The sequence below is a fragment of the Protopterus annectens genome, chromosome 2.part0 (assembly GCF_019279795.1).
Source record: "Protopterus annectens isolate FY-2018-M chromosome 2.part0, PAN1.0, whole genome shotgun sequence".
Taxonomy (NCBI): domain Eukaryota; kingdom Metazoa; phylum Chordata; order Ceratodontiformes; family Protopteridae; genus Protopterus; species Protopterus annectens.
Window position 1 is genome coordinate 1,712,752,321 of NC_056728.1, and position 12,210 is coordinate 1,712,764,530.

The following is a 12,210-nucleotide window of genomic DNA, read 5'->3' on the forward strand; positions in this document are numbered from 1 at the left end:
AGCCGTGTCGAGGTTTAAGTCTCCGCCCTTGTGGCTCTGATGGATCTAGATTTTTGAGGTGAAGCATATTCATCAAATCTGGGTTTGACATGGCCTTGTATGTTAGGCAAAGGTCACCTCTGAGCAAGCGGTAAGTGACTGAATAGAGCTGGAGTTCTTTCAGTCGGGCAGCATAGGACAGATTTTTGAGACCCTTTATCCTTTTGGTGAGGAACTTTTGTGGCCTCTCCAGCTGCTGCAAGTGTCGGGTCAGATACATTCCGAATGGGGCATTGTACTCAATCATTGGTCTGATGAGTGATGAGTAAAGGGAGACTATGACCTCCCTTGATCTAGATGAGAATCCCTTCATGATAAGGTGGGCAATGTAGAAGGACTTCCTAACTACTTTAGCTACATGGGTGTCGAATGACAGACTACTATCAACCTGGGTCCCCAGGTCCCTGATAACTTCTTCTGTGCTCAGTGGATTGCCACCTATTTGGTAGCTAGGGGTAACCTTGTTTTTCCCAAGGGTATGACTATGCATTTTTGGCATTTAACTTTAGGCCGTGGCTCTGGCACCAGTTATCCGCTTCTGTGAGACCCTTCTGAAGGATATCTGTGTCAGATGTGTTTTCTACTATGGCCCAGTTTGCAGTCATCTGCAAACTTTGTCAGCCATAACCCTCCTGTGTTTGCTTGTACTGAAAAGTAGATGCCAAACAAGAGTGGGCCCATGACTGAGCCCTGTGGGACACCACTTGTGACAGGCTTTGAGTCTGACATGGCACCAGCAACTCTGACCCTGTGGGTTCTGTCACTCAGCCAGTTTGCAACCCATCTTGTGATGTATGGGTTAACATTTAAGCTGATGAGTTTTTCAATGATACCCGAGTGGGGTATTGTATCGAAGGCCTTAGCCAGATCGAGGTAGGCTGTATGGACTGCCTTTCCTCGCCAATGGCTTTGGTGACTGTTTGAAAAAGTTAACCAAGTTTAAAAGGGATGATCAGGCTTTCACAAAGACAAAGTGGGTTGGATCCAAAGTCAGCAAATTCCTATGTCTTTATTTATGAGGTCCATTATGATCCTCTCCATGGCTTTGCAGATAAGGCTTGTCAAGCTAATGGGACGGTAATTTCCAGGGTCTGTGGAGGCACCGCCTTTGTGAAGTGGGACCACAGTTGCAGTGCGCCACTCCTGGGTACGTATCCAGAGGTAAGACTTTGATTAAACAGCTGTCCTAGCTGTGGGTTTAATTCCTCATTGAGTTCGTGGAGCACACAGCCGGGGACACCATCGGGTCCCATGGATGCTGTGTTTTTGCTTTGGAGAGAGCAGTTCTCACTTGGGCTGAAGATGTTTGGGGGCTGCACTCATTTGGTCTAGATATCTCGCCTTTTGGGGGGGAGGGGAGAAGTTTGCACTGAACCTGTCAGCCAGTATGTTGGCAATGTCTGTAGGATCAGTAATCTTCACATCATTTTGAACTAGTTCTGAGCATATCTGGGAGTTTCCTCCTAGGTTTCTAACATAGCTAAAGAAGGCCTTATGATTGTCTTTGAGTCTTTAGCTATTTTTCTCTCGAAATTTGCTTTGGATGATTTTATGAGAGCTCTTAGTTTTTACTTATAGTGATCAAGGGTGTCTTACCTTTTAAGGATTTTGCTCTATCTTGTAGTAGCTTCCTCCTTTTGTTGTAGAGTTTGTTTATGGCTGGGGTCCACCAGACTGGACGCTTGCCTTTGATACAAAGAGTCTTTGTTTTGCTTGGGATTGCCTTATCCATGCAGTCCTGCAGGTGCTGGTAGAAGGCGTTTGTAAGTGATTCAGTGGCTTGAGTGTTGTTTTCCGCCTCGGGGCCTGAAAGGAGACCACACTAGTTTTTAGAAGTGTGAAGTCGGCTTTTGAGAAGTTTTTTACTGTGGTCTTTTTATTTCAGGTGGGGTGGGATGAGGACCTCCAGCGAGATTAGTTTGTGATCTGATCTCACCAGTGAGGGGTATACTTCGGTGTTGAACATTGTGCTCCCATGTTCGTGATGATGAGATCAAGTATGTTATCTCCTCTTGTGGGGATGGTGACTAGTTGTTCCATGGCATTTGAGTTTATGAATTCCAGGAACTTTTGGGCTAGGGTGTTTGGGCTTGAGTAGTGTTCCCAGTCTATATTAGGGTAATTGAAGTCACCTAGTATGATGGTGTTTGGTGATACATTTATCCCTCTAGTGTTTTCAGGAAGGCCATGTGAGTTTCCTGAGTTTGTGAGGGTGGCCTGTAACATGCTACAATTTGCAGAGCAGTCTTGCCTATGGTTAATTGCACCTGGATGGTCTCCGATGCATCGTGCGTTGCCACCAGTCTTGAGGTGTGGGTGTCCTTGATGAATATGGATACCCTCCTTTCTTGGTATTGTCTGGATTTTGGGGCCGGAACGCATGATATGAGGTAAAACCTGATAGCGCTGGGGTGCTCTCAGGAGCCTTGAACCAGGTTTCTGTCACAGCACAGACATCGATGTTCTCCATACTGAGAAGGGCCTCGAGTGCGTGCATTTTGAGATTTAGACTTCTGGCATTGAGCAGCATTACCCTTAGTTTTTTTCCTTTTTTGTGTTCTAGGGTGGTAGGTTTAGAATTTGAGCCTTGCCTAAAAAGGCACTATGGGGTGGCAAGAGCCTTTGCCAATATCCGAATCCCAGGGTGACAGGTGCAAGCCGCCTCATGAGCAGCGTGGCTTGTCCAGCATGTCATCCCAGGCAGACAGATACTGGATCCCCTTTGAATGACACCAGTGTTTAAGCCAATTGTTAAAGCTGATCATCTTATCTCTGTATTGTGGCATCATTCTTGGTGAAGGTAGGATACTGCTCAAGGTCAGGGTCATACCTGCCTGGGCTACATAATCAGAGAGCTCCTCAATGTCTCTTTTCATGTAGTCCAAGGAGGTACGTCTCAGGTCGTTTACACCAGCGTGGACAATGACTGAGTCATATTTGTACCTGCTGTTGAGAGACCTGAGTGCTTGCGTTATGTGGCGGATTCTAGCGCCCGACAGGCAGCTTACTGTGACCTTCTCCTTATTTTCTGTTTAGCATTCTGCAGATGCTCCTCTTCATCTTGTGAGAATCCCACTATTTTGTGATACTTTAACATTTGTCAGTCCTTTTAAATAATTCTTGTTACTTTTTAACCATAACCCTTTCTTCTATTTCCACCCTATTTTTAAACTCCACTTTCATTTTATCCCACTCCTTAGTTATATTTTCAGAAGAAAGTTCTATCTCCTCTAATAGCTCTTGACTAATTTTCACTACCCATTCCTTAAATTCCACTCTACTCAACAGATAGGTGGGAAAACAAGTGTTTCATTTTTATTTCATTACCCTGTGTTTTTATTTTAGTTACTACTGGTGCATGATCTGATATAGTTATTGGTTGCATATCAAGATCTTCACAATTAAATGCATATGTTCCTGTGATATGTGACAAAGTTTGCAGATGACTGCAAACTGGGAGCCATAGTAGAAAACACATCTGACACAGACATCCTTCAGAAGGGTCTCACAGAAACGGATAACTGGTGCCAGAGCCACGGCCTAAAGTTAAATGCCAAAAAATGCATAGTCATACCCTTCGGGAAAAACAAGGTTACCCCTAGCTACCAAATAGGTGGCAATCCACTGAGCACAGAAGAAGTTATCAGGGACCTGGGGACCCAGGTTGATAGTATTCTGTCATTCGACACCCATGTAGCTAAAGTAGTTAGGAAGACCTTCTACATTGCCCACCTTATCATGAAGGGATTCTCATCTAGATCAAGGGAGGTCATAGTCTCCCTTTACTCATCACTCATCAGACCAATGATTGAGTACAATGCCCCATTCGGAATGTATCTGACCCGACACTTGCAGCAGCTGGAGAGGCCACAAAAGTTCCTCACCAAAAGGATAAAGGGTCTCAAAATCTGTCCTATGCTGCCCGACTGAAAGAACTCCAGCTCTATTCAGTCGCCACCGCTTGCTCAGAGGTGACCTTTGCCTAACATACAAGGCCATGTCAAACCCAGATTTGATGAACATGCTTCACCTCAAAAAATCTAGATCCATCAGAGCCACAAGGGCGGGAGACTTAAACCTCGACACGGCTATTAATAGGACGTGCTGGAGGGATAGATTCATCACCCAAAGACTCCCTATGCTGTGGAACAAAATCCCGGTATATGTGAGGCAGAGCACCTCGCTGGCCTTGTTCAAGAGAAATCCTGACCAATGGATGGGAGATCGCAGATATACCCCAGGGATTACCTCAGTGTCACTGCTCGACAGAGGCACAGCAAAATAATGGGTATAGTTCCCCATACTAAAGGGGTGGCGTAAGCCACAAAACGATGGGCTAGGCTTGTAAATGCCCTCGGGCAGATAGCCTAGTATGAACCTATGAACCTATGTAAACTCTGTCTAGCCTACTCCACTTTTTGTATCTTGGGGAATTATATTTAAATTCACTCCAAACTCCTAGTATTGAATTCCCATCTTCCATGTCAAATATGTTCATAAATTACTTCAAAGATCTACCCTCGTTTATTATAATTTCCCTTCTTGTCTCCCCAGACGCATCTTCCCTGCTGCAGATTACATTTCAGTCCTCACCAGAAGTAATATTCCGTGCTGAGAGCTGATTTCTCCCAGAATTTTCTTAACCTCTATTATAGCAGTTTTAATTGTGATATAAATACATGCCAGTGTAATCTGCCTCCCTTGCCAGTAGCCCCTTAGTACTTCAAATCTACCATTATCTTTTTTATCTTCTTTTATCACTATTGGAGCTCCTCTTGCAATTAATATAAGTACTCTTCTTTTCCTTTGTCCCACAGGTACCCAGTGGATTAACCATCCTGAAAAGTTTCTTTATGAAATTCAAATCAGTTCTTTCTAAGTGTGTATTCTGCAGCATAGCTATTTGCACTCTACATTTTAATATAGTTCCCTACTCTTTATTTTTTGTCTTTATCTGTGAGACCATTGACATTTAAAGGCATTACAGAAAGTATCATTGCATTAAAAAGTTATTACTCCCACCTTTTATGTATAACATTGTTTTTGTTAAACGTCAAGTTCCAGATTTTGTGTTACATGCCTACAGTGTTTGGCAAGTTGATCTTTTAGACAGTTGTTTCTTGTCATATTCATTTCAGCCTAGTCACATTTTACAAAATGTTTTGCTTTATTGAAAGCCCTCAAACAAAAAACACACACCCAATACCCCCTAAAAACTATTAACCTAATAATAACACACAAAACTATGTACATCTGCAAATATTGAAGTTTTATCCTCCTAACAGGAACAAATATTCCAAACTGACAGCCACACTCATGGAAGAAAGTTTATCCATGCTAAGACACATGGTGCAGCCTGTGCTTCAACTACGTTTTATCTGGCTTTCTCTTACTTTTATAGCTCTTTCAGCTGCGTAAACACTTGAATGCTTTCAGAGAACATTCTCCTAGCCATTTTCTTTATTAAACTGTCTCCTGGAGACATGAGGGCCAGATACAAAAATGCTACTAAGCATACATTTATTTGACAGAAAAAAGCCTTATAATATGTAATATTCTTTTTCGTTTACTTGCTTTCTCTTAAAACGTGTTACTAGATCACGCCAAGGGCCTTAATCCAGTCATTCCCCTATGCAAGAATGAAAAAATCACACTAATTTCTTTTTTGTCATGTTCTTTTAACTAGACTTTTTTCCTCTTGTTTTTATACTGCAGTGCCCACATTTCTTAAAACTAAACAAGGAGAAAGTAAGAAGGGAGAAAGAAAAAAAAAACAGAATCACCTGTTTGCATTAGCATCCCCATTACACTTTAAAGTAACTGAGAAAACTTTACTTTATAGCATACAAAGAAAATCATGCACCATAAACACAGTATCACTAAGAAAAAAATGTTTTACTTACAGTTTACCTTCTTCCCTCCTCTTCCCCTTCCTGAGTATTTTTCAGAACATTAATGACAACGGCATATGCTTTACAGTCCCTACAACTTTAACAAAGTCCAAAAGTGTCCAATACTTCCAGGTTTTCTTGTTCTGACATGTTTCACACATATAATTATTGCTTTGTAATCTAGCATTTGTCAATTTCCAAGTTACTGGTTTTATTCCTGTTCATCTCTATCTACTAAATCCTGTTTCTATTTATTTCCAATGTATTCTTGATTCTGCTAGTAGACTCTTGTGCTTTTTTTCTTCTCTCAAGCATTTTCCTTTGAAACATTGGAAAAGGTTTCATTGGCACAGTCTCAGTGTGGTCTTTATTACCAGAAGAACAAGCAGCAGAATCTCCTGTTTCACAGTTCACTTTTTGTTGGACAAACTTTTGTATTTCTTCCTAAACATGTACTTCATCAAAAAATTATTTTATCCATCTAGGGATGAAGATTCTGAAGACACCTGGGTACAGTGGTTTGAATCTCATGCCTGCTTCTCGACATTCCCTAAATAGAATAAATGTACTCCTCTTCTGCCTGGTGAACAATGAATAATCATTTTCCACACAAACTCTGCTGTCTCCCACTTTTAGTACTTTGCCTTTCTGTCACAGTTTTGTCAGAGTCAACTTCCTTCTGCTGGTAGGACTGTATACTTACTACCAAAGGTCTAGGTTTCTTTCTCATAGTCAGGTCTGGAACATATATACAATGGGCCCTTTCAGTTAACACCTACTGCAGTGGAATACCAGTCCAGTTGCTTATTTGTGCTTTCATAAAACTAATACAATCTGTTCCTTCCAGCTTCTCTGGTACAGCAAAAATCTCAGGTTTTCTCTATATGCTCTGACCTCTAATTCTATTATTTTTTGAAATATCTCTTCTTGAGCAGTCTCATATTAATCTAGCTTTTTCTTCATTTTACCTCTGTTTTTTTTGCAATTTTATCACCTCAGCTGAAAAGCTTCTTCCACTTTTTCCAGCCTTTTACTGTTTGAGCTGATATACTCAATCAGTGATTCATTTATTTTAGTCAGGTCTGTGTGCAGTTGCCTTATACTTTCCTCTAGGTTACTGGAAGTAGTTTCTGGAATGAGCACTGCTTTTTGCTGAACAGCTACAGTACTTTTCACAGTCAGTGTTTTTACCTCACCTTTTGTAGCTGATTTTCTTTGAGGACATCTGTATATCTTTTTTCCTGGCATCTAGGCAGTGCACTTGCTAGCCAGTTACTGAAATTTACATAGAAATATAAATTCACTGACTTTCTCTGCAAAGTTTCTGTTTTCACATTGAGAGAGCTAGAATTAAACTATTACTCAATGTGAAGTCATCTTGGAAGTCTGTTCTCACTGGTATTAACAGAACCAGAATGGGCACACATTGTCATTCTGCATCTGTGTATGTGCCACAAGGAATGTACATCATCTTACAACAATACAACTATATTTTTATCTGAGTTTCTGTTGACACTATTTCACTTGAACCAGAAACTAAATAAAAGAAGTGTAAAGAAAAGAAGGGATGGGGCATTCTTAAGAAGTCATCCACTTCTGGCAGGTCAGCTTTTAAGTTGCCCTAAATTAACTTCTTTTAGAAGAAAGAAAGGTACAACACCATATGGCTCAGACAACCGATACCCACATAGATGCTAAAGTGCAAAAAGAACTTGAGTATCCAGCAAAGAAACATTTGCAAACAGTACAGCAAGCATCAACACACACACACACACACACACACACACACACACACACACACACACACACACACACACACACACACACACACACACTACCGCAACTGTTATGTAACTCTGCAAGAAACAGATGCACCACATACATAATATTCTGCAGATACTGGATGTTATTTCCCTAAGGGTGCCTTACACAAGAACAGAAGGCGTGAGCAGCATATCTGTTTGGTTAGCAGACTAGGAGAGACAGTTTCAGTGAGGTACATAAACATTGCAACACTGGTGATACATCACACCACACACTGAATAACTTCCAAACTAGTAACTCTTCATTTATGTCTTTTACACAGTTTAACGTACAGCTTATATTCCACAAACATTACATACCTGAGCATCCAAAAGCTGAGAATGGACGTCTTGGTGGGCTTTTCTGAGAAGTTTACTTTCCTCTTTCAGTTTGAACACTGAATCTGTGTTGAATAAAAGAAAATCTGTGTATAATAGCTAAATGAACTCTGTAAGCCCAAGCAGAATAAACATTAATTGGAAATTAAAACAGTCATGTATTCAGTTGCACTAAACTTTAACTGTGCCACTTTTTTCAGCAGTCATTTATTTTATCCAGCTAAGCAAGAGTTTGCACATTTCACCTATGTTTTAAAATACATCTTTCCCTTTCAAATGTTAGTATGGTATTCGTAGTCCCAGAGTTGGTGTGTGTGTGTGTGTGTGTGTGTGTGTGTGTGTGTGTGTGTGTGTGTGTACGCGTGCAAGGCCCAAGAGGGAAGAGAGCTGTTATGCTTTTATGCAAATATACTCAGCAACAGTTAATGACAATGACTAAGTGAAATTGAAGGGCTGTACAGACACATCCACAAAGTTTTGTGCTGTCTATAAGCTGGTAAAATTAATTAAAATTACTGTTGTTATATGTGAATGTGACCTTTTGAGTGTAAAGTGATGACTACTTTCGGTTGTTATAATTAAGAGATGAGCATGGGCTTATACAAATCTATATACTCTACTTTCAATTAAGAAAAGCAGTGCTCAGTGCAGCCACGTAGAGGTGAATTTATATATATATATATATATATATATATATATATATATATATACATCGGTTTTGGTAAGTATGACTTCTGTAGCAGGTAGAAAAGCATCTAGGTCTCTTTCTCAGACTAGCTTGTGGCTTGACCCTGGGATTTCACAGATTCACAGATAGTCTCGTGAATTACTAGTGAAACAGTATAGGAAGTAGGTTCAGGTCAGGGAATAAGAGGGTGGGAACCACACCCTCCAAGGTGTGAAATCAGCAAGCCCAACCCATGTAACCATACAGAATTAGTACTTATGAAACTTGTATCTGTGTTAAGGTTGGTTTACTAACATGACTAAAGTAACATGGAATTCCACAATTTTGTGGTCAGTGCTATATATGTGAATGGAAAAAAATGAGTAATGTAATATATGCAGATGTACTGGAGTGATGACTTTTTAAAGCAACTGAATATATTCAAAATAATGTCTTTACTTATTTATCTGGGTGATGTAAGCAATTATGATAGCATGGCCTTAAGTTGGATAATACTCTAGTTGGATAGTACAAGTCCATCTTAACTGTCAATTACCAAACTCCTACCCCTCCCCCAATAATTGGGACAAACTTATCCCACAACTTCAACTTCACCCTAAAAAGGTCATCACCACAATTGTGATCTATATTCCACCTGGTAATACACCTGCTAGCCTTGAAGACTTCTTATAATGGTGTTCTTCCACATACTCACAAGAAACCCTTATTCTGGGGGACTTCAACCTAGATTGGTTCACCTGTATATCAGAACCACCAAGTAATCTAATAAATCTCCATGGCTACCAGCAGCTAGTCCAAATTCCAACTAGATGTGATAAAAAATCTAAAATGGAATCCATCCTTGACTGGGTCCTAACTAACAACCCCACATTGTACCCTCACACAGGCAGTCTCCCAGACACCTTAAGTGACCACAACATAATATACTTTATAAGTAGTAGAACAAGCATATGCAAAACCACTAACTATATATCCACTAGAAACACAAAAAAATTATCTCCTGAGGTCCTCAACACTTTACTCTGTAACTGTGACTGGACCCCCCTAAAAATCCTCCCACTTGACCAGGCTGCAGCATATTTCAACAAAACATTTCTACAACACCTAGACACTGTCGCTCCATTGCGCAAAATCAAGGTTAGAACTTCTACAAACCTCTGGCTCAGTAAAGAAACCAAACAAATCCTCAAGTTCAGAGACACTGCCTGGCTTTACTATCAAGAAAACAAAGACACACAAAGCCTAACTAAGTACCAAGAACTGCACACCCATGCAAAAAAATGCATTAGGCTGGACAAACAATCCTACTACACAACATTACAAACTAAATACCAACACAACCCCCAAAAAGTTTGGAAAAATGTAAACCAGCTACTAAAATCCACCAAAAAGGCTAACCACAAACCAACCACCCCTGACACTAAAGTTCCCATCGAAACACAATTCATCTCCCACTTTGTGAACTCAATTCTATCCTTAGTATCACAAGACAGTTCCTTCCTCAATACCCCCCCCAACACAAATAACATTAATACAAGCTTTACCCTCAAAACAGTTTCCACCACTTCAATCAAAAGCATGCTCTCCAAACTAAAAACCTCATCAACAGCAGCCAACCTACTCCCCAGCTATTTCTTGAAACTCACAGCAGATGCTATTGCTATCCCAGTCTTCACTCTCATAAACAGATCAATTGTTGAAAACTATGTGCCCAAAATCTGGAAAATATCCTATGTTACACCCATACATAAAGGCGGGACCTCCACTGAACTTAATAACTACAGACCCATTGCTTTACTCTCCCCCCTGGCCAAAATCCTAGAAAAATACATCCATACCCAGATGCTAAACTATCTCCTAGACAGCAACATCCTGTCACCTACTCAGCATAGTTTCAGACCTGCCCATAGTACCACTACAGCCCTCCTCAGCTTCACAGACACAGTAAACCGTCTCAAAAATGAAGGCCTACAGGTGTCAACTCTTTTTTTGGATATGTCCAAAGCATTTGACACAGTCTCACACCATATCCTGCTAAACAGACTAAACCAATATCACCTATCAAATTCCACTCTTACCTGGTTCCAAAGCTACTTAACTGACAGGTACCAAGCTGTGAAATGGGAAAATTATCTCTCTCTCAGCTGCCCATAACTATAGGAGTCCCACAGAGTTCTATCTTAGGACCACTACTATTCAGTCTTCACAAATGACCTCCATACCTCCACACAGCATGCATCTATCATTCAGTATGCAGATGACACTACCTTAATCTGTACTGCACAAAACATTCCCACCCTCCTGCAAACAACTCAACTAACATTCTAGTTGAAAACTACCTTACCAAAGCCCAACTTATCTTCAATCCAAAGAAAACTCAGCTTATGATTATAACCAGTTCTAACAAAAGCACTGATAACAGTCAATTCACTATCTTCTCCACAAATGCTACTCCAATCACTTCAGTGGCACAGGCTAAGCTATTGGGAATAACCATAGACTCCCACCTAAAATTTGATAGTCATCTCAACTTAACTATTAAAAAAGTACATGCCAAACTGGGATCACTCTACCGTATCAAACTATTTCTTACCAACAACACAAGATCAGCCATTGCTCACTCCCAGCTTCTATCCACCCTACTCTATGCATCTCCCATTCTGACTAATCTCAACAAAACTGAACTAAGCAAAATGGAAGCCTGCTATAACAGAATTGCCTGCTTTGCTGCAAACTGCTCATATAGAACTCATCACTGTACTGCTTTGAGATAGCTCCACTGGCTTGAACTGCCCAACCTCCTAACCTACAATCAGCTCTGCCTCTGTCATTTTATTACCTCCACAATAAGTGGCCTGCCCTCAAAAACCTAGTACAACATCACTCAGCCAAAAGGCCTCTTAAATCATCAATCAAACTACTACTAGAAGTCACCAACAGCTACAATAGCTTTGGATATGCGCTATATAGTAGTTCAGTGGCTAAAAAATTGAACTCTGTCCACACGAGCATTCAAAACACATCATCCAGAGCCTCCTTTAAAGACCTCATCAGGCAACATCTTAAGCAAAGTTGGCAGTGCTATGATTGCTCCCCAGGCTAGTGAAAGCGGATAAGGTATACATACTAAATCTAGAGTACTTGATAATAGTTTCCGATCTTACTCACAAACACTGGCTAATCTACAATGTATGTACTGTACCTGTGTACTATATATGTATTCTACCTATGACCAAATTTCAGCTGTACACCACAAATCTATTAATTACCTTTATTTTTACATTAATATTTTTTGTTTGTTCACTCCACTGTAACTGTTGATGTGCCGCATGCCACTGTAAAAACATGTCTTTTGTAATTTGTGTGTATACTGATCACGTCTAAATAACTAAATGTATCTGTAATTTTTCTTTGTGGAGCTTTTCTCCCCGGGCCTCTGCTGAAAAAGGGC

At 40.5% G+C, this 12,210-nt stretch overlaps 1 protein-coding gene across 3 annotated transcripts in view; it reads right to left on the bottom strand.

Annotated features, from left to right (window-relative positions):
- Positions 1–12,210, bottom strand: part of LOC122793591 (Golgi integral membrane protein 4-like) — a 1,583,571-nt gene that overhangs the window by 682,426 nt on the left and 888,935 nt on the right. For all 3 annotated transcript variants that reach the window (XM_044061762.1, XM_044061761.1, XM_044061760.1), the window contains exon 6: positions 8,054–8,136. In XM_044061762.1, the coding sequence (XP_043917697.1) occupies positions 8,054–8,136 (83 nt within the window). The remainder of the gene's footprint in view (positions 1–8,053; positions 8,137–12,210) is intronic.